Source organism: Lissotriton vulgaris, chromosome 6 (genome assembly GCF_964263255.1).
Source record: "Lissotriton vulgaris chromosome 6, aLisVul1.2, whole genome shotgun sequence".
In the NCBI taxonomy this organism is placed as follows: Eukaryota; Metazoa; Chordata; class Amphibia; order Caudata; family Salamandridae; genus Lissotriton; species Lissotriton vulgaris.
Window position 1 is genome coordinate 287073463 of NC_141694.1, and position 22162 is coordinate 287095624.

Genomic DNA, 22162 nt, shown 5'->3' on the forward strand with positions numbered 1-22162 from the left:
TAGTCTTTTCTCCATTTCCTTATTATGATGACATCTCCCTTCATGATATATGGACTAGTTGCTATTCTGACTGTATTTGTACTATGCATTTTCCTGCTTGTTGTGGCATGTATACTCAAAGTTAGGGCACGTTAGTTAAAATAAATATATTAAACTACTCCGTGTGCCTGTCAGATTTTATTGTGGACAAGTACAAGAGTGGGAGCTAAAGGGTGTGTCTTGTTACCGTGATTCCTGAGAGATCTGGGAGGGTTGTGTTCGGGGTGTCTAATTATTTGTTTCTCTGCGAGTGAGTAGGAGAGCAAGCCAGACACTATAGCTAGTCGGTCCTGGACTCGTGGGTACTAAGGTGGTAGGAAGACCCAGTCCCTATACACCACGGCTCTATAATCCTGCGCATACTTCTGTGTTTGTGCAGAATCCCTGCAACAATGGCAAAGCATTGAAGGCAGCGTACTGCATTTTGTGAATGTGTATAGTTTGCCCAGCATGTTTTCTCTGTGTCAGAAACAGTGCAGTATACAGACAGGTCTATTGTAACATTTTGCTCTTCCATAAAACACAGAACCTTGTGCAGATATCCTTTGTGGACGTCAAGCATGTAAGTATGCAGTGTGTTCACATGCATGGTGGCATGGTTCTGTCTTGTAAAACTAAGATAGGGTACTCCCAAATGTAATTTTAGGTCTAGAGGAAGGAGAAACAAGTAATAGGAAAAAGCAATATAGGACCTCTAAACTGACCTGTACTATTTTTCACGTGAATCAATCTCCATTTATTAATAGATGCTGCACACATATAGAATTTCAAACAATCATTCTTTTCATTGTATTTATTATTCTTTCAACACATTTTTTATCATTACAATATCATTTTTCAAAGGGAAGAAAGGGTGTTTTTTAGGATTTTTTAAACTCGTGATTGTGACGTATAAAAATACATTTTTAGACATTTATTACATACAAAAATTCAAACAGAAAACTCAAACACCCCCAGTACACAATAAAAAGTTCAGATTTCTCCAAAACAACTAATCATTCCTAACTATCTCACCATCACATATACTCATACATACTCACTCATACTGTGCTAAAAAGCAAACAGAACAAAACATTTGAGATGCAAGGGACATTGTCAATTATTATCATCAGTGATTTGATGGCTTGGAATCCCATATATTGTATTTTGCTTTAGTCCCAATTTCCTATGATCTTCTCTGGTAAGGTTCTCAGATGTATGTGGCCTACGTACGTTTCGGTGAACAACAGATTATTTATACCACCTTCATCAGGGCCGACATAAGCATACAAATATTCATATAAAAACTGGGGGATCTTCTCATAGGAATACTGGTTTTGTAGTGTCACGGGAATTAAACGTGGTCACGCTGACTCTTCATAAATATAGACAGCAGAAAAAGCGAGGAGGTGTTCCATATATTGATTTCAGTCTTTCTTTATTTTGGTTTTAAATCCTACTTTTTAAGAATGCCTGGTTTCAGAAACCTCTAGACTATGTATTACTCTGCAGTGGATTGGCAGTCATAACAGCGCACGCTATCGGTATTTCCATGCCGTCGTGTACGCTGGGCTCCTTTCAGATTTAGCCTGGTCCTCCAGAAGTGGGGTTCTGAGTCCTCACGGCATAACTCAGAACCCCAAGATACTGATGTAGCCAGTCAAAACGGTTGCAGCTGCTGAGACGAGGTGTTGCTGCACAGCCCGTCCAACTGATTACCTCTGCAATCATTTTCCCTGAAAGAGGCTGCCAGTGTCTTACAACTAGGAATAGCATCTGCCACAAGGGCAGGATCAACTACACTTCTCCAGCACTGCCCATACTTTTAAAGAGGCCAGCGGGCCAGCAGGTAAATAACACAGGGTCTTCCCTGCTCTAGGAACTCGAGAGTAAACACATTCAGATAAGTGTGCCACACACGCTAAAGATTTTTGCCAGGAAGGGAATTACAACTTGGATGTAGTTCTGTTTTTGGCTATGCTTTTGTATGACTTCCTATCTACATAAAAGAGAAGCACCTGGATGAACATTACTTTACTGTATCTGCTGGCCGATTGTTGAGTTCTGAGCTTTTGTCCCCTCCACCCCACCAAACTAGCTGCATAAGAAACCTGTGACTGCTTACTATCCAGAGTATTATACTAGCAGAGTTTGGAAAAGCATTAGTAGAATGTACCCCAGGACACCAAATGCCTTCAACTACCACCGTTGAGACCCAGTAGCCCCAATCTGGCCCGTGGCACCCTACATGGCAACCTATGAACAAACATATATACACTACTAAGATTTAATGAGCAAGCTGAAGAAAATATTTTTACACACAAAAACAAAACGTTTCCATTAAGTTCTTAATTATGCTTAAAGTTATAACTATTATTGTATGCTGTGATCAACCACTTTCACACATGTGTAAGGAATAGTATTAATCCATTAACACCTTTAACAGAGGCAAAAGAAAAAGCAGTACATTTGTAGATTATTAGTGCTGATTTTTCATCCAATCATAACTCGCTAAGAAAATATTCGAGTCACAAGTAACATCCTTGATATTTGCAATACACAAGGACATATTCTTTAGACATGCTTTGAAAGGTTTTTTTTGTGTTTTCACATTTGCAAGTTTGTTGTACCATATTAGACAACTGGAAAATTACTATTTCAAAGGACCAAACATGAACTGAGTCATTTAACTTTATTTTATTGGAAAATACTCACCCAGGTCCAAAGAAGCCTGCGCTGCTGACCATCCAACTCTGCACAAACCCTGATCATGGCAAGATACCTCATAGTAATATTTTCCTATAGAAGCAATGAATAATAGCGGAGATGATATACACAATAATAAATGAATGTATAGGTTTTCAAAACAGTAAAACAATCTCTTTGAGGTACTTTCTGGAATAAGCTACACTTTAATTATGGGTATAAGTAACGCAGGAATAGCCATACACAACTGCTGCACTATATTCTCATAAGTGAGGTTGAAAGGAATAGCTATGAATCTGGGAAGGACACCCTTACTGGTGAACAAATGCTACAAAAGAAGTGGCATTGGCATAGCCAATAGGTCTCGCCTTTGGGACCTTATAAATGTTTAGCCATGCAACAGTTGTTGCTGTTGTTGTACCAATGATATTGTACTGCATAACTAAACACTTATAAGGTCCCCAAGGCGAGACCTATTGGCTATACCATTGCGTGTTACAGCTTGTCTCTGCATTTCACCCATATGCCGTCCAGATGCTTACTTGCCGTTGTGGTCCTGGGGTGTCCACGTGTTGGCAGGTGCACCTGTAGACCATATCAAGAACGAACCATGTCCTTATAAGTAAGAGCCCTATTGTTCCCAACAGTAAACACACTCATTGGTGTGACGAGGGCGGGCCTGAGTCTTTCCACAAGCCCCCTCCACACACCCAGCTCACTCCCCTCCATCCCAAGGCCTCGTTGCCACATTGAGTTAAGGAGATCTGTTCAATTCCCTGGATTGGCAGCTAGCTGTGCTTGTGTGGGACAAGGGGGAGTAGGCACTCCCATCCTGTACAGCAATAGCAGCCAGCGCAGCTGCTAGTACCCCTCTCAGCAAGGCAGCTATACCTTTAATATGGGAGAGTACTAGCACCCCTTAGCAGAACTGTTATACGTTTAATATAACAAGAAAGTACCCACACTTCTTAGCATGGCTACTGAACTTTGCAATGGGAGAGAATCAGCATTTCTCAGCAGGACTGCTGTACTTCCAATGGGAAAGTACAGCAGTTCACGGCTTCTTAGCAGCAGTATCATAATTTTAATCTGAGAGTATCCGCACTCCTGAGCAGAGGTGCAATTCTGTTACTGAGTCAGTACCAATACTGCTTAGTAGGGGTGAACGATTTTACGGGGCAGTACCAGGGGTCTACAAGGTTACTGGGACAGTACCAGTGCACCTGGGCAGAGATGCCCGACTTACTTCTAACCCTAATAGTAACAGCGTTTTTCAGCAAGGTTAATACACTGACTCCGGTATCCAGAAACAGGCACATCTCAAAAGAGCTGCTTTTATTATGTGTTTACAGAAATCACTGGCAACTGAAATGCCTTACAATTTGACGTTCATCGCTGTTGCCGTTCAAAACGGGCACACTGCCAACAATAGTCCCCCCTGCCGCGGGTCAGTGGAGGGTTCAGTCCCTGTTCCTGGCAAACATCTTGTTTCCATCAAGCCCCTCTGCATTCCCGAGCGAGCAGCAATAATGAGCATTTAAAGTTTCAGGAACGCACCTCTCCTGCAGCCCCTTCTACTGCTGTGAAGTCAGAGTAAAGCCGCAGTGTGGAGAGATGGCACAACCCCTCTGACAGGATGAATGTATGGCTGAGGGGGGTGCTCAGCACGGGACCCAGGGAAGGCGCTGTGACGTGCGGCCAAGGCGAGCTGCAATGAACCCTACGCTCTTTAAACCTCAATAATAAACCTGCATCACTTTAAAATCACTTTACAGAACACATTACGTATATTCGTCTTTGTTGCATTTCTGAGAACAAACGTCACACCTTTTTGTAAAGTCGGGGGGAGGACTATCAGAAAGACATGCCTCCTAACACACATACTCACGATTACTATGTTTATCGTCCCACAACACCATTGTTCCCGGATGAATATCTTAAACTAAGCAAGAAGAAACTCATACGAGTGCACTGGAAACAGTGCTTCTTTTGACAAGCCTCCACATCTGGCTGGTGAGCGTCCCTCCTGCCGCCTCCTACTCCACAGCCTTGGGGGGAGGGCTTGTTGAGAGGGGGCTCTGTTCCTACCTTATGTGATGGAGCTTGGAGCAGGGACGCAGCAGCCCCCAGTCCGCAGAGAAGACTCCGGGCCCTAGACTCGCTCGTCAGCAGTCCTTAGTGAAGTCTGGGAGGGTCTCCTCAGTGACGGCAGCTCACTACCTCAGGGGTAGGCTGGACTCTGACTGTGCCCTGCAGCTGAGAGTGGCGCCCGGATATCAGCACCAGGCACAATCTTCCAGCTGTCACGCAGCGCAATAATAACCTTATTTTCCAAGACTCGAGCGCCGCCCTCCCCAGGTGAGCCGATCTGAGCCCAGCTTTTAAATGCCTCCCTCCCCGAACACACCCACCTAGCCATGCCATTGGCATGAAACAAGTATCGGGAAATGATGCCAGCGAAGCCCCCCTCCCCCGGACACCTCCTTCCACGTCCCAAAGTGGCCCTAGGCAGCCAGGCTCATTGTGCACCATGCTACTCTAAAAAAGTAAACTTTTCATCCTCTGGAAGTCAAGGACTCTGTAACCAAATTCCGGCAAATCTGTGTTGACTATTTTCCGATGTGATCCAAGACCAATTAACAGAGGGGTGGGGGTGAGAGCGCGGCAGCATGGTGAACGCACGAGGGGCGGGGGGAGTGAGCGCGGCAGTGTGGTGAACGTGCTAATTAAACAATGGCGGACTGACCACAGTCCGTATTGACACGCGCATGATGTCTGCTACGGACAAATGGCAAGAGCAGCCATGTTTGCCCATGCAGAAACGTGCACGCAAGACCTCAGCAGAATCGATTCTAAAAGGTACTCGCAATAGCGAGAGCAGTGCATACGCTGCTCTCGCTAGGCGAGGCCTAAAAAGGGGCTCATCCAGAAAGGTTTGCTTCACAGATACATAACCTGGGATAGATCACAAAGCAGAACTTGACCAAATGGAGAAAAATAATTCTCTTGAAGATCAGAGATTGGTTTAATAGGATTTCACATTCACAAACTGCAGATAAGCAAATTACAGGGGAATTTCTTGCATTTGCTTTAACAGGATCCATACATAATTTTAATTGCCACCCAGGATTTACAGCAATTCACCATCTTAGCAACGCATTACAAATATCTGAGTCATTTCTAGGTTGCAAAACAAATCCAGAAAAGCCCATGTGTTGTTAAGGCAAACCAACAGTTGACATAGCCACTTAATAAATACAATGCGTAACCACCTTTGCTAAAGTTAATCAATGTGGCATATTTTCTTAACAAGGAAGCTTATGCCAAACAAATCCAGGGGACAATGTAAAACAGTTTGTCTGATACTGGTTTGATAAATCTGGGATTCACGCTAAGGAAGTCAGGACCCAATGTTTGGATTGACATGTGCCTCACAAATGGGTATATCCAAAAGCCATTAGATGTGGAAAATTGTTTACAATCTAGAAAGAGGTCTGTGCCATTTGATCACTTGTAATGAAGAGTAATAATTCCCAAGATTCAAAGATATATTAAGCTTTATCAGCTAGGTGTGCTGGTTTCATTGTTTATTCATAGTACAATTGCGTGAAGAACAGCAGACACACGTTTCGCCATTTAGGCCTGCTGGCCGAGGGCTTTTTCAAGGCAGAACAATGTTCATGTGAACAAGTAACAAGAAATGCTGTTAATCGGTACTCTCTGCCACGCACACGGGACCGCAGTGACTACAATTAAAATAGCACACAGTTTTTCTTTACACAATTGTACTGTAAACAAACAATTAAAACAGCACAGCTAGCTAATAAAGCTTAACAGATCTTTGAATCTTGGAAATTATTACTTTCCATTACAAGTAATCAACAGGCACAGATCTCTTTCCAGATTGTACAAAATGTAAAACAGTTGACTGGTGAAAATACTGAAAAATATATTCAGATACAATTTGACAGTATTTTAACTTCGTACAGAATTCTGTTCCTTTTGTGAATTCTCAATGAGTAAGAAGAACCTAGTAGCCCACCTGATGACAAGAAGATCCCAAACACACAGTCCAACTTCAAATCTTATTGCAGAACTAGGCAAACGGAGGTGGTTGATTTAAATTGTTTAAATCGGACTTGGATATCTAATGTCAAAACTTCACTTTCATATAACAGTAGGTTTATTTAGCCTGCCACAGCTTTTAGAAAAGGAAAAATTGATAAACATCTGTAAAGCTTGTTAGAATTTTTCAAACCGGTCTAGACTCTGAGCCTTAATTTTTATTCTATGCTCTACGCCTATGTTCAGATCAAGAATAAGTACTTCTAACTTTCATACCTAGATATTGGTCCCAGTCAACTGTTTCTAATTTCCTATTGTTCAGCCATCATCTAATCTCAAACCTTTTTTCTAACCGCACCTAATTACCTAAGTATTGTTAACATTGATTTCTAATTTATTTTCAACAAAGCTTCAATTTTCTTTCTAGGCACATGGGTCGTTGTCAAGCCGCAGATTCATCAACATGATCCGGAAAGGTTTTGAAGCAGCACCTCTGTGCACCAGCGGACGGCGCCACACGACCCCTCCCCTTCTCCCTCCGACGTCCTCCACGTACGTGTGAGGTCATATAAGTAAGTCCCTCCCGGCGCGCTGACGTCAGTTTTCTTAGGAGAAACTTTTCCGCGGCACAACGCAGAGCCACCAACAAAAAACTGTGAAGGTATGGGGACAGTGTGCAAGGGATGAAAAATCTGTGAATAAAGAAGGAGGATGATGGAAGCCACCATCATAAAAGATCGAATTAGACACTGCCTACATATAACTAAAAAAGCTGTGAGAAAGAGCCCCACAAGCTAAGCGAAGACCCTTCCCAGAGTGCAACAAGGGAAGAACATCTCAACAGACCGAAATAGACTAATATTGCCATGTAGAATTGTGCACAGAAAGAACAGTCCACCGTAGGAAGGTATGAAAAGACTGGCCCTTTCCCTACAATAACGGAGGTTGGAAACCGAGCAACTCTGACCCCCAAAAAGGACGACCAAGAGAAGACCAGGAGCCCGAGTCTTTTGAGAAGACGGAAGGAAGGGAAGGTAACTAGAGAGGAAAACGAATCTCCTAGTGAATAAAAGGAACCGTATTACAGAAAAGCAGCACCTCAGCAGAAGTTAACTGTATATGGAAATACCCAGAGGGGTGCAACAAACAGAACTCCTTTGAGAGATAACCCAATGGCAACTGACGAGGCCAATGGAGAAAACCACTCGGCAAGGTCCTCGCGGAACGGGAAGGCTGGGTGGGCGTTAAGGAATCTGCGGCTAGACATCTCTATCAGATACATCGTTACCGAAGGTAAGTAACTCGTACATCTGCTAGAGACATCTAGCCGCAGATTCCTTAACTTAGAATAAATCCCACAGCCATACCCCCAAAGGGGAGGTGGTTCTGCGACAGAACAACAGAAAGCGCCAAGCATGTGATCCGGCAACAGAGTGACGGATAAAGGGGCGAGGCTGTGGTGGAACAGCCAAACAGCAACCCAAGCAGCTCGGAAGAGTAGAAATAACGGGGTGGTAGACATCCTACAAATGCCAGAATGGCGCTACACCATACCCTTATAAAAATGACAGGTAGAACAGCATGAGCCATATACCAGAGCAAAGAAAGAGGAAAAAGGACCACTCTCCGCTTAATGGCGCACAATGATTACACCAACCCAAGCTCAAAAAGAACCTGAAGAGAATTCTACCAGAGACTAAAGACTACCCTATAGAAGGAAGGCTGAAGGAGCCAGTGTCAAGAGCCCAAAAGCAAGAGCTAGAACCTGAGCAATGCGTTGGGAATAGCCAGCTGGACAAGAAACACACAAAGTGCACACCCAATCCCAAAAAGAGAAAATAGGGGCAAATAGCATCAATTTTAAACCCGCTGAAGCAGGTATAAACATGCAGCAGGCAAACGGCCATAAAGACCTTAAAGTGGCTTACACAAGGAGCATAAGAGTGCCCGACCGGGCAGTATGAAGAGAAAGTGAGAAAACAACCCACAATATAGACTTGCAGGTAGTAGCAAAGGGCCACAGCCATCAGAAGAACTGTCCCGCAGGGTTAGCTTTAACAATATTAGGTGAAAATTTGGAAAATAGGCACATCCGAAGGAAGTGGCCAAAAACACCAAGGTATCGAATCGTGAGAAGAGTCTCATATTCAGCAACCAAACACTCCAGAAAAAACACGTACAGTGTTGAACACCAAAAAAGGAGCATTTGTCAAATTGGGAAATCACCCCAGTAAGCGGAAGCAAGGAGGAACCTATGGACAACCTGCAACAACTCAGAAAAGCTCCCCCACACATGGAGCTATTGGTCCAGACCTCGCAGCCTCGAAAAGAGGTGGCGACGTAGGAAGAGGAATACCATGGCAACGGTCCTGTATACATAAATAAATGTATAAATATATAAATATGTAGAGACATAACTAGCCAGGAGCATGAACATGTCCATACCGCATTTCATCTAGTAAGGGCAGGCAGGAGCCACTTTTGAAGGGGAGATCATGAAACCTCCGAAGGAGGTGGAACAGGCAGGATGACCATGGCGTATAGAAGATTGCACCAGGGAAAAACATAGGACACCGTACCACGGACCACCAAGCGACGCATGGAGCCCACAGGATCTCCCGGCCCAGGTGAGAGAAGCAGAGCTATATAATAGCATACAAGTACCCCACATGGAGTATGCACACCCCAAACAACGGGGAACATCTCTTAGGGCAATAAAGTCAAGGAAAAAGAGCGAAGTAACGAACCGAACCCGCAAACATGAGTTCTGAACCGTATGACATTACTGAGCTGAACCATCGGCTCAATACAATAGTCAGAGGACCAGACACAGCAACCTGTGGAACACTGCCACAGCAGGCCAACAGTCAGATCAAAGCAAAAAGCATCCAGGGGATGCCAATAAAAGGGTAATCACCCTTGACCACAGAAAAAGAAGACGCAAGGCTCACTGCCCACGTTAAACACAGAGCGCATCTAAAAGATGCTAAATGAAAAAGTACCACCACGGAAGACAAGCAAGACCTACATGGGAGGACGAAAGCCCGCAAGGAGCAGGTGAACCGCCGATTCGGAGTGAGCATTAAACAGCAAAACCTCAAAGGGTAAGTCAACCAGTCGCTCCCGGATATTTTCAGGGAAGAAGCTATCTCGCAACTATGTGTGACGCCGTAAGGCAACAGAACCCACCATAGCTCGGCCCAAAGAATCCGCAGTATCTAAGGCTGAGCGGATTGTGAATTCGGCAGCGTCGCGGCCATCCCGGAGGAGGTGAAGGAGATCAACGCGAGCACCTTCAGAGGTGGCAGAAAGCAAACACTCTGCAGAGTCCCACAGGGCAGAGGTAGCCTGAGCCAAAACACACACTGCATTTAAGAACAGTAGGGCTGCACTAGTGGATGCAAAGATGTTCCTACCCCATGACTCAAGCAATCTGGAGTCCCGAGAGGGAGGAAGCGTTAGTGGGGGCAGAGAAGGAAAGGCAGTCTGCAACACAAACCCCTGAGATTCAGGGTGTACAAAAAGACAAACAGGATTATGTGGAGCTGGACGGTGGCGGTGCAAAACTCAATTAGCCAACGGGTCACCTGAAGCAGGCAGAACCTAGGTACCCAAAAGGGCATCACCAAGGGAAGCCTCAAATGGTAGAAGCGGCTCCACATTCCCGGACCCACAGTGAAGGACCTCTCGCGAGGGGTCCACATACAAGGGGGCAGAAGGGGCTTGCAGGTTTAAAATGCGTTTGGCCAATGAGACCACTCTCAATAAAGCTGCACTAGACTTGGTTGCCCTCCGCAGAGGGGACAACAGCTCATCAATGGGGAAATGTTGAAAGGTGACCCTCCCAAGACACTGAGGGTGTGACCAATGCTCCTGGGGAGGCGAAGAGCCTGCCGGATATGGGAGCTCCTAAGAAGGCTCCACAAATTCCAAGGGGGGCACTGGCAACAATACCTCTGGCGTCGCTGGGCATGTGGGCGGCGCCGAACTCTCTCTAGAGGCCTCTATAGAAGAGTCCACAACCCGGCACCGAACCGACGCCAAAACGACACGTGCCGGCGCCGATCATGCCTCATCAGTAGCCGACTCAGCTGCATCCGCCGTCAAGTTGGCGCCGAAACTACGACAAGCTCCCCTTTCGAAGAAGAAGGCACCGGAGTTAGGGAGGCAAGCTTTCGGCGCCACCCCAGCGCCGACTCTGCCTCATTCATAACAGGCTCCGACTTCGGAGAAAGAAGCGGAGGCGGAGCCGGGGTGGTGAGCCGACGACACCGGCACAGCGTCGATCCCCGGCTCCGGACATGCGGCCCCCTGCCCGGACGCCCGTGATATGCTCAAGGCAGGGCTATGAGCACCGGCAACCACCTGCGACGCCACAGGGAGCCCAGTGGGGCTATGCGGCGCGGCAGAGGCGCCGTGGGCCGTAGAGGGGGACCCAGCTGGGCCGCGCCCGGACGACTATGTGGACCGTAGAGGAAGACCCAACCGGGCCGCGCCCTAACAATGCCACATCCCCGACGTTCCTGGGGGACAAAGGCTCAATTAGCGCTGGGGGCGAACCCGCCGGAGAGTCTGTCGGGGATCGCACAAGAAGCGGAGGCCCAAGGACACCCCAGGAACGGGAGAGGACCCAAGGGAGCCCTGCAAAGCCGCAGTATATACCTCCATTTGGGCCTGAGTCTCCCCCACACCCGGAAAGGACGGATAGAGGGGGGCGACTGTCGGGAGCGCACGTCCGGAACGTTCCGGGAACCAGTGCCCCTGACAACAGAAGAAAGGGAGGTCAAAGACCTTGGCGACTAGCGCCTCCACTTACCAAGTGGCGAACGACGGCCCCGGACCCCAGAGGGCGATCGACGGCGGAACTGGACAGTAGAGGGACCTGCCGGCGATGAAGAGGCCGGGGGACGAGATGACTCCGACTGGGACATCCGTGCCGAGAGAAGCTTTATACGGCGCTCCCGCCGAGATTTCGGCTTCAGGTGTCTGCAGGCTTCGCAGTCCGTGGAGTCATGGTGCTCTCCCAGACACCACATACAAATAAAATGCGGGCCTTCGTAGACATCTGCCACAAACAGGAATTACAAGTTTTAAAGCCTGAAGGCATCGCACATTGTTCCTGACGCGAAGCTTCGAAAAGAAGGCCAGAGGAACCGCTCACTCCGGATCCGCATTGCACGCGGAAAAGAAGGAAACTGACGCCAGCGCACCGGGAGGGACTTGTATGACCTCGCTGACGTTGCGTATGTGGACGTCAGGGTGGAGTCGTGTGGCGCCGTCCCCCGGCGCACAGAGGTGCTGCTGCAAAAAATTTCCGGATCCAGTCGGAATCCTGGGGATATTCTAAGTTAAGAAATCTGCGGCTAGATGTCAATCCATTAAGTCATCTGCAAACAACTAACAAGTTCAACCAGTTTTTAGAGAAAAGTAGCAAGAAGGCATAATTGTTTTAAATCATTAACAGGAATTTTTTTCTAGTCAATTTCCTTTTAAGAGATGATTCACTTCACAATTTTCAGACTAAAATAGCATTATTATTGAAAGTCATTGTGGCGGCATGTGTCTGGCCCTCACCTTTACCCAGAGCATAGATCGATCAACTGAAATGATTATCATTTGGAAGTACACTAAAATCAATAGATGGCCACTGGTCCCTCCAAGGATTTCTGAGCAATCTCCCAAAGAACCAGACGTGTAGAAGTTCATTTTCCATATACCATTAATGTAGCTGAATAAGCACAAATTTTACAAATGTTCTTGCAGTATATCTGCCTACAGGATACTTTCTATGTCCAGTTGTTTGGCTATACAGTATAAACTCCCCAGGAGAGAGAGAGTATTTTATAATTACATTACCAAACGACAACCCTACTGCTTTATAGCAACATTAGATAGAACACAAGTTAAACCAGAGAACATACACATTTTAATTCCTCTAAAATACTCCAGGCCTGTTTGTGGGGAAAACATCAAACTTACCTTTATTTACTCCTCTGGTTGCCCTGCATCCATGCCATTCTTTTATTTCACGACTTTGACATAACAAACCATCAGCGCCGATTGCTGGAAATTAAAAATAGATAAAATAAAATCAGCAAGTTAATAACACGTGCATAGTTTACTTTAGATAATATTTTTGCGATACAATTCTCAATGATTACCTTTCCTAATTAATGTGTATTCCTGCTAATGCAGAGATGTAGTTAGGGAATGTTGGTGGACAAAGGAATGGCTAAAATCTTAACAAGCATTGGAAATGCAATAGGTCTCGCTGTAGTAAAGTTTGAGCTATAGGTGTTATTTATTTTTTTGTTTTTTATTTATGTGTTGTTTTTTCTAAATAGCGAAATTAATAGCGTTCTTCTTTACAAAGCCAATAGTTATAATTTTTGTAAATGTGACACCTCTAGCATTTGTAAAGCAACATGTTTTGTATTAACGGGACTTATATGTGACTTATATGTATTGAAATAAAAAAAATCAATGGCTTTAAAAAAAAATTAATAATTAATACGTAAATAAAATGGATTTTATTTTATATTGCCAATAGCTTAAAGTTTATTAAATATATTTAGTTTAAGATGCTGTGGTTGCGCTGAGTGAGGGTGAGTGAGGGTGAGTGAGGGTGAGTGAGGGTGAGTGAGGGTGAGTGAGGGTGAGTGAGGGTGAGTGAGGGTGAGTGAGGGTGAGTGAGGGTGAGTGAGGGTGAGTGAGGGTGAGTGAGGGTGAGTGAGGGTGAGTGAGGGTGAGTGAGGGTGAGGGTGAGTGAGGGTGAGTGAGGGTGAGTGAGGGTGAGTGAGGGTGAGGGTGAGGGGTTGAGGGTGAGTGAGGGTGAGGGTGAGTGAGGGTGAGGGGTTGAGTGAGGGTGAGGGGTTGAGGGTGAGTGAGGGTGAGGGTGAGGGGTTGAGGGTGAGTGAGGGTGAGGGTGAGGGGTTGAGGGTGAGTGAGGGTGAGGGTGAGGGGTTGAGGGTGAGTGAGGGTGAGGGTGAGGGTGAGGGGTTGAGGGATTGTGAGGGGTTGAGGGTGAGGTTGAGTGAGGGGTTGAGGGTGAGGTTGAGTGAGGGTGAGGTTGAGTGAGGGTGAGGTTGAGTGAGGGTGAGGTTGAGTGAGGGTGAGGTTGAGTGAGGGTGAGGTTGAGTGAGGGTGAGGTTGAGTGAGGGTGAGGTTGAGTGAGGGTGAGTGAGGGTGAGTGAGGGTGAGGTTGAGTGAGGGTGAGGTTGGGTGAGGTTGAGTGAGGGTGAGTGAGAGTGAGTGAGGGTGAGTGAGGGTGAGTGAGGGTGAGTGAGGGTGAGTGAGGGTGAGTGAGGGTGAGTGAGGGTGAGTGAGGGTGAGTGAGGGTGAGTGAGGGTGAGTGAGGGTGAGTGAGGGTGAGTGAGGGTGAGTGAGGGTGAGTGAGGGTGAGTGAGGGTGGGTGAGTGAGGGTGAGTGATGGTGAGGGGTTGGGGGTGGGTGAGGGTGGGTGAGGGGTTGAGGGTGAGTGAGGGTGAGGGGTTGAGGGTGAGTAAGGGTGAGGGTGGGTGAGGGTGAGTAAGGGTGAGGGTGGGTGAGGGTGAGGGATTGAGGGTGAGGGGTTGAGGGTGAGGGGTTGAAGGTGAGTGAGGGTGAGGGGTTGAGGGTGAGTGAGGGGTTGAGGGTGAGGGGTTGAGGGTGAGTGGGGGTGAGGGGTTGAGGGTGAGTGAGGGTGAGGGGTTGAGGGTGGGTGAGGGTGAGTGAGGGTGAGGGGTTGAGGGTGAGTGAGGGTGAGGGTGAGTGAGGGTGAGGGGTTGAGGGTGAGGGTGAGTGAGGGTGAGGGTGAGTGGTTGAGGGTGAGTGGTTGAGGGTGAGGGGTTGAGGGTGAGGGGTTGAGGGTGAGGGGTTGAGGGTGAGTGGGGGTGAGTGAGGGTGAGGGGTTGAGGGTGAGTGAGGGTGAGTGAGGGTGAAGGGTTGAGGGGGAGGGGTCGAGGGGGAGGGGCTGAGGGTGAGTGAGGGTGAGGGGTTGAGGGTGAGTGAGGGTGAGGGGTTGAGGGTGAGTGAGGGTGAGGGGTTGAGGGTGAGTGAGGATGAGGGGTTGAGGGTGAGTGAGGATGAGTGAGAGTGAGGGTGAGTGAGGGGTTGAGGGTGAGGGGTTGAGGGTGAGTGAGGGTGAGGTGGTGAGGGTGAGTGAGGGTGAGGGGTTGAGGGTGAGTGAGGGTGAGGGTGAGGGGTTGAGGGTGAGTGAGGGTGAGGGTGAGTGAGGGTGAGGAGGGTGAGGGGTTCTCCATTTGAATGCAAAAATAAAAGAAACATTCTATCCTTTCAATGAAAGGTTTGGGTAAATTCACGGGCCATGAGTGTATTTGTTACTGCAGCAAAAATGTTTGTGAAATCAGAGTAGTCTCCATAAGATTGTGTACTTCATGGCAGAATCTATCAAGACTTGGGAGCAACCACTGTAAGTTGCCTATTTTTTTTTGTGTTTTTATCATTTTCTGGGGAACTATTAAAGCCACGTTTTGCCTCTAGAGAGGATGTCTGTTTCCTTTAAAGATGAATTAACAGCACAGTCAAGTTAATCATTCTGCCCAACAGTAGCCATCACTGAAAATGCATGATTTTAAACTGTGTGTGGCTTGGAATGTTGACCTTCATATACAGCTGTTTTAGCTGACAAAGTAAGACTGATGTGGGGCTTACTATACCCGTTTACATCATACATCCAACATTTATTTCTAGTAGTTTAAACACGAGAAAGAAAAACTTCTTACACGTACAGTGAAATAATTTGTTGTAAGCAAAAGTATTTTATAGCAGAGAAAATACATTTTCTACTTTCCTTTTGATAAAGCCTTACTCTAGTCAAAGTAGACGTCAATGCCCAGCATGCTCACTGTGCAGAGTACTGGAATGCGTGTTTGCACGAAAAAACGTGTTAATTTTATACGAGTACAGATAATGAAAAACAAAAATAGCAAAATATAGGACATAACACCGTACCCATATCCACCTTAAACGGACAACACAACACTGTATAGTTTCTACGCAAACAAAATTATACACAAATGAAAAAACGCGCTCAACTGTAATTTTCGTGGTACTGTTTCAGAAATGTGCCCTTTATTGAAAAGACGTGTTCAGTGATACAGATATTACCCTTTAGCAAAAAGCTCAAGTAAAAAAAAAAAAAAAGCAGAAACTATTCGTAGCTTCAAGAGGGTACACCATTATTTAAAATAAAAAGTATAGCGGGTGTAAAAATAGTAACGCCCTGCCTGAAGACGGGCTTCTGAGGCCTCAGAGATACAGACACAAGCCCTAATCACTCGAGTGAGGTCCGTAATCACCAAAGAACAGGAAGCTTTGGGCGGCTCCTCGTAAGTTACTGACTCCTACATATAAGGGCGAGGCATCTATAAACAAGCACTGCCGAAGCCAACCATGCTGGGGCTTTTACTGTGGTCGTTGTCTCTTTAATGAAACCAGTACAGCGTGTGGTCAAGAGACAACAAGACGGAGGGAAGAGAGGGGAGGGGGGAGGAGAAATGCGACACGGCGGGGAGGGGGCGGAGCGGGTAAAATAAACAAAAAACAAGACGGAGGGAAGAGAGGGGAGGGGGGAGGAGAAATGCGACGCGCTCAACTGTAATTTTCGTGGTACTGTTTCAGAAATGTGCCCTTTATTGAAAAGACGTGTTCAGTGATACAGATATTACCCTTTAGCAAAAAGCTCAAGTAAAAAAAAAAAAGAAAGCAGAAACTATTCGTAGCTTCAAGAGGGTACACCATTATTTAAAATAAAAAGTATAGCGGGTGTAAAAATAGTAACGCCCTGCCTGAAGACGGGCTTCTGAGGCCTCAGAGATACAGACACAAGCCCTAATCACTCGAGTGAGGTCCGTAATCACCAAAGAACAGGAAGCTTTGGGCGGCTCCTCGTAAGTTACTGACTCCTACATATAAGGGCGAGGCATCTATAAACAAGCACTGCCGAAGCCAACCATGCTGGGGCTTTTACTGTGGTCGTTGTCTCTTTAATGAAACCAGTACAGCGTGTGGTCAAGAGACAACAAGACGGAGGGAAGAGAGGGGAGGGGGGAGGAGAAATGCGACACGGCGGGAAGGGGAGGGGGCGGAGCGGGTAAAACGAGACGGACGTGCACGCGCTTTTAAGCTCAATGCGCATGCGCATTGAGCTTAAAAGTCACGGGCACTGCAAGGAATCGCCACGATTCCTTGCAGTGGATAAAGAGTGGATAAGCCCCCATAGTCTCGCTTGCTCGATGCGCATGCGCATCGACAGGCGAGACCTAAAAAGGACACCACTTTTAAATTTCACTGGAAGCACAATATTAAGAAAAGACTATTTTCCTAAATTAAAACTAGAATGCTACTTTAAGGTAATATTGGTCCAGGAATCAGCGCCTCAAAAGTAGCTTTTCAGATTCTCAAAATTCAAGATTAAAAATATTCTTCCATCACTTGATGATTCTTTGCATTGTAATTTTATGTAATTAGATCACACGCTATAGTTAATATACAAGAAGGAGGAAAACTAAAACACTAAGGTCAACTACAGACTTCTATACACAGGACCATAAACAGAGAAAAAGAAAATCAGAAGAAAATATGTTAAATCTATACCCCGGACAACTAATAAAACGAATCAGTACACATCATCAAGTGATGGAAGAATATTTTTAATCTTGAATTTTGAGAATCTGAAAAGCTACTTTTGAGGCGCTGATTCCTGGACCAATATTACCCTAAAGTAGCATTCTAGTTTTAATTTAGGAAAATAGTCTTTTCTTAATATTGTGCTTCCAGTGAAATTTAAAAGATGGCGACAAGGCCCAATTGCTTTTAGGCAATCTGAAATCTGGATCACCTTGTGATGTAGCCCCACCTACCATCCTCAAGCTTGTCTCAGATACAGTGGCCCCTGTAATACAGGACGTGATCAACACATCCTTGACCACCGGGGTAGTTCCACCAAGGTGGAAACAAGCAAGAGTAAGAGCGTTATTAAAAAAGCCCAATCTTAACCCCGACGATTGTTCCAACTATCGCCCTATCTCTTTGCTGCCAACTGTTAGCAAGATAGCTGAAAAACATGTCAACTCTCTTCTATCTACCTTCATTGAAGCCAATAATCTGCTGCACTACACCCAGACCGGGTTTAGATGTAAACAGGGTACTGAAACGTCCCTTGTGGCAGTAATTGAGGAAACCAGAAAGATTCTGGACGAAGGGAAATGCGCGGCCATACTATTATTAGACCTCAGTGCGGCCTTTGATACCGTTAATCACACGATTCTCATCCAGAGATTGAGGGATGTGGGTATCACTGGGACCGCCCTGAATTGGCTTAGCTCCTTCCTTTCCAATCAGACTTTCTCAGTGTTTGAGGATGACACAGTTTCTGCCCCAATACAGCTCCAATGTGGTGTTCCCCAGGGGTCATCCCTCAGCCCGACCCTATTTAATATTTACATGAGACCTCTGGCTGAGGTGGTGCAACCCTGGGGAGTACAACTGGTAACATATGCTGATGATACTCAGCTTATCATCTCCCTGTCTGGGCAGGAGACGACTTATAGCAATCTCTCCTCCTGTCTTAGCAAAGTCCAGGAATGGATGAATGACTCCTTTTTGAAGCTTAATGGAGCTAAAACAGAGGTCATGATGCTGGGACACAAACCACCTACCTCTGTGGATATGTGGTGGCCGGATTCCCTGGGGCAGCCTCCAACCCCCAAGGAGCAAATTAAAAGCCTGGGAGTGTGGCTGGATCCAGCCCTTAACTTTCAGGTCCAAGCCCGGAAGGTAGCAGGGACTGGTTATGCCCTCATGAGAGCACTCAGAAAGGTCCTAGGAGTACTTCCCTTTGAAGCTAGAAGGATCCTAGTACAATCCCTGATACTATCACGACTAGACTACTCCAACGCAGTCTATCTGGGTGCCCCTAAAGGGACAATTAAGATCCTTCAGACCATCCAAAACTGTGCTGCCCGATTGCTACTAAATATCCCACGCAGAACCTCTGCCAAACCAGCATTGAGGCAACTACACTGGTTGCCTGTGCAACAAAGAATCGAATTTAAAGCAATGACTATTGCCCATAAAGCCCTGCATAACTCCGGAGCAGACATTCTGGCACCCTTGTTTACTCCTTATCAAACATGTAGAACCCTGAGATCTAGTAATAAGAATCTACTGGCAATCCCCAAGACTAGGAGATCGCGCACCGGGGGCAGACGTTTCTCTCTACAGGCCGCAAAGCTGTGGAATAATCTTCCAGATGCTATCCGCATGGAGGAGAACCATCTCAGGTTTAGAAAGATGCTGAAAACCTTCCTATTCTGCTAAAATCAATGGTGGCGACTGGACCACGTAAGCGCTGGGATGCCTCAGGGTAACCATGCGCTATAGAAATGGGTAATCATTCAATCATTCATTCATCATTCATTCATCATTCATTCATTCATTCATTCATCATTCATTCATTCATTCATTAATCTACCATCATCAAAAGTATCAGCAGTGCTCATGAACTCGCTTCATTTAAGCATAATTGAGATAAGCATATTAAATGATCAATGATGAGGAAAAATTATCAGTTTTACTGGTTTCAATTAAAAGGCGAAACATCCAGACTCGAAGGAGCATCATTGAGCATTAGAGCATTATTTATACGCATCTAAGTTCAGGTATCTTAGTCCTGGTACTGTCTAGAATTACAGCTCCCTATAAGAGTAACATTGCATTTATACAACTCCTTCCAAGACGCCACAAAGAAGGAGTAGTTTCTTTTCTGTAACTCCAGTTCTGTAGTAGGGGTATCTCTGTTATAGTCATAATCTAGTGAATAGTCCCGCCCATGCGCATGGACCCCGGAGCAATCAAAAATAATCTCTAAAGTGTCGAAAAAATGCCGAACTGCACAGACACTGAAGAGAGAATTTATAGACATATAATGCAGCCTATTAACAGGCTAAACTGTCCAGTACTTCAACTAGAAATTCCACCAAAAATCCACAAAACTGCAAAGCCTGTCCAGATTTCCCTTTTTTTCAGCAAAAACCCCTCTGGAATGATAGAGAGGAAGACATGGACAGACAAGCCCCATAGGCTGCCATTATGTGGCTCAAAACAGGATACTGTGCCTTTAAGAGAACTTTCCAGAACTTCACAGTATCCCAGAATGCCCTGCAGGTCCCTCTTACTTTCAGTTCTTTTTGAAGGCGTAACACGCCAGACCTGTAGCATTCCTTACATGAATATCTTACTCCACCAGGGAGGAGGGCGGGCGCTTATGACTATAACAGAGATACCCCTACTACAGAACTGGAGTTACAGAAAAGAAATTACTCCTTCTGTAGTATGGGATCTCTGTGTATAGTCATAATCTAGTGAATAGAATGGCAAGCCCATCCCCACACCAAAGTGGCGGTGGAGAAAAGAACCAACACCACTATTGTGCGAACAAATTCCGCAGCGAAGCCTGTCCAACCTGAGCATCTGCCCTGGCATCAGCGTCCAGACAGTAATGCTTAGCAAAGGTATGAACCGACTTCCAAGTGGCGGCCTTGCAAATTTCTGCAATCGGCACATTACGGAGCAAGGCTGTCGTGGCAGCTTTACCCCTGGTGGAATGAGCCTTAGGCTTACCTCCTAAGGTCTTATTAGCTTTCTGGTAACACAGTTGTATGCAGGACACAATCCACCTAGAAATGGACTGCTTAGAGGTCGCAAGACCCGTCCTGACCGATCCATGATTGATAAACAATTGGTCTGGCCTATGAATACCTTTGGTCTTATCCAGATAAAATTTCAACACCCTCCTAACATCCAGGGAATGTAGAGACCTTTCCGCTGGAGATGAAGGGTTCTGAAAAAACGTAGGCAAAGTTATAGTCTGGTTGACATGAAAATCAGAAATAACCTTGGGAAGAAATTTAGGGTGAGTACGCATAACAACCTTAGCAGCATGAAATACAGTATAAGGTTCATTACAACACAACGCCTGAATTTCACTCACCCTGCGGGCCGATGTAATGGCCACGAGGAACGCCGCCTTCCAGGACAGGTGCTGCAACGAAGCCTTATGAATGGGTTCAAAAGGCTCCTTCATCAAACTGGACAGCACCACATTCAATTCCAATGAAGGCGAAGGAAGCCTGACAGGAGGGAACACTTTCTTCAAGCCTTCCAAAAAGTCTTTGATCACAGGGATCTGGAAGAAGGAAGTCTGTGAAGGGCTTTTCCTGTAGGCAGTCAATGCAGCGAGATGAACCTTAACGGAATGAACATTAAGGCCAGACCGCGCCAAATGCAGAAGGTAAGGAAGGATGACCTCCTCCTTGCACGTCGTTGGGTCTAAGTTCTTGGACACACACCAGACACAAAACCTCTTCCACTTGTAAGCATAAGAAGTCCGAGTGGAAGGTCGCTTAGACTCCTTCAGAATGTCCATGCAATCTTCGGGCAGATTCAAATGGCCATATTGCACTCTCTCAGGAGCCATGCCGCCAAACTCAAGGACGAGAGGTTGGGGTGCAACATCTGCCCCCCGAACTTCGTGAGAAGGTCCGGCCTGCACGGCAGCCGTATGTGCGGAAGGAGAGACCGGTGGAGAAGGTCCGTGAACCACCACTGCCTGGGCCATTCCGGGGCAATCAGGATCATCCGTGGATCATCCTTGCCCTGGACCGGGACAGCTTGATGAGCACTGCTGGAATCAGGGGGATGGGCGGAAAAGCGTAAACAAAGCTGTTCGACCAGTTGATCCAGAGTGCATTCCCCAGCGTCCCTTGCTGGTAGTACCTGGAGGCGAAGTCTCGGCATTTGCTGTTTTCGGCGGTGGCGAACAGATCTACGCCTGGAGTCCCCCACCTTTCGAAGACTTCTCCTAGTACTTCGTCGTTTATGACCCATTTGTGGTTTTCCTGAATCAGTCTGCTCAGTGCGTCTGCCTGAACATTCTGCACACCTGGTAGATGGGTAGCCGTTATCGTCAATCCTCTGGCCAGAAGCCAGCGCCAGATCGTCTGCGCCTCCCGAGACAGGGTGCGCGATCTCGACCCCCCCTGCTTGTTGAGGTAATACATCGTGGTCGTATTGTCCGTCTGTACAAGCAGAGAGTTGGTCTGGAAGAACGGAAGAAAGGTCTTCAGTGCCAAGTGAACAGCTCTGAGTTCCAGGAAATTGATGTGGTACGTGGACTCCATCTGAGACCACGTTCCTTGAATCTGTAAGTCTCCCGAATGCGCTCCCCAGCCCTGGAGAGAAGCATCTGTCACTATAGTCCGAGTAGGGATGTCCTTGTGGAAGGGAACCCCTCGAGGAGATTCTCCGCTGAACACCACCACTTCAGAGACTGAAGAGCATGCAGACAGAGTCGTATCTTGTCGTCCCAAGA

The 22162-nt window shown here is 46.4% G+C and overlaps 1 protein-coding gene across 1 annotated transcript in view; it reads right to left on the reverse strand.

Moving 5' to 3' along the window:
• Window positions 1-22162, reverse strand: part of DDX1 (DEAD-box helicase 1) — a 344760-nt gene that overhangs the window by 228959 nt on the left and 93639 nt on the right. Inside the window, exons 7-8 of the mRNA XM_086926316.1 lie at window positions 12769-12852; window positions 2734-2817 (exon numbers count right to left, since the gene is read on the reverse strand). Of these exons, the coding sequence (XP_086782442.1) occupies window positions 2734-2817; window positions 12769-12852 (168 nt within the window). The remainder of the gene's footprint in view (window positions 1-2733; window positions 2818-12768; window positions 12853-22162) is intronic.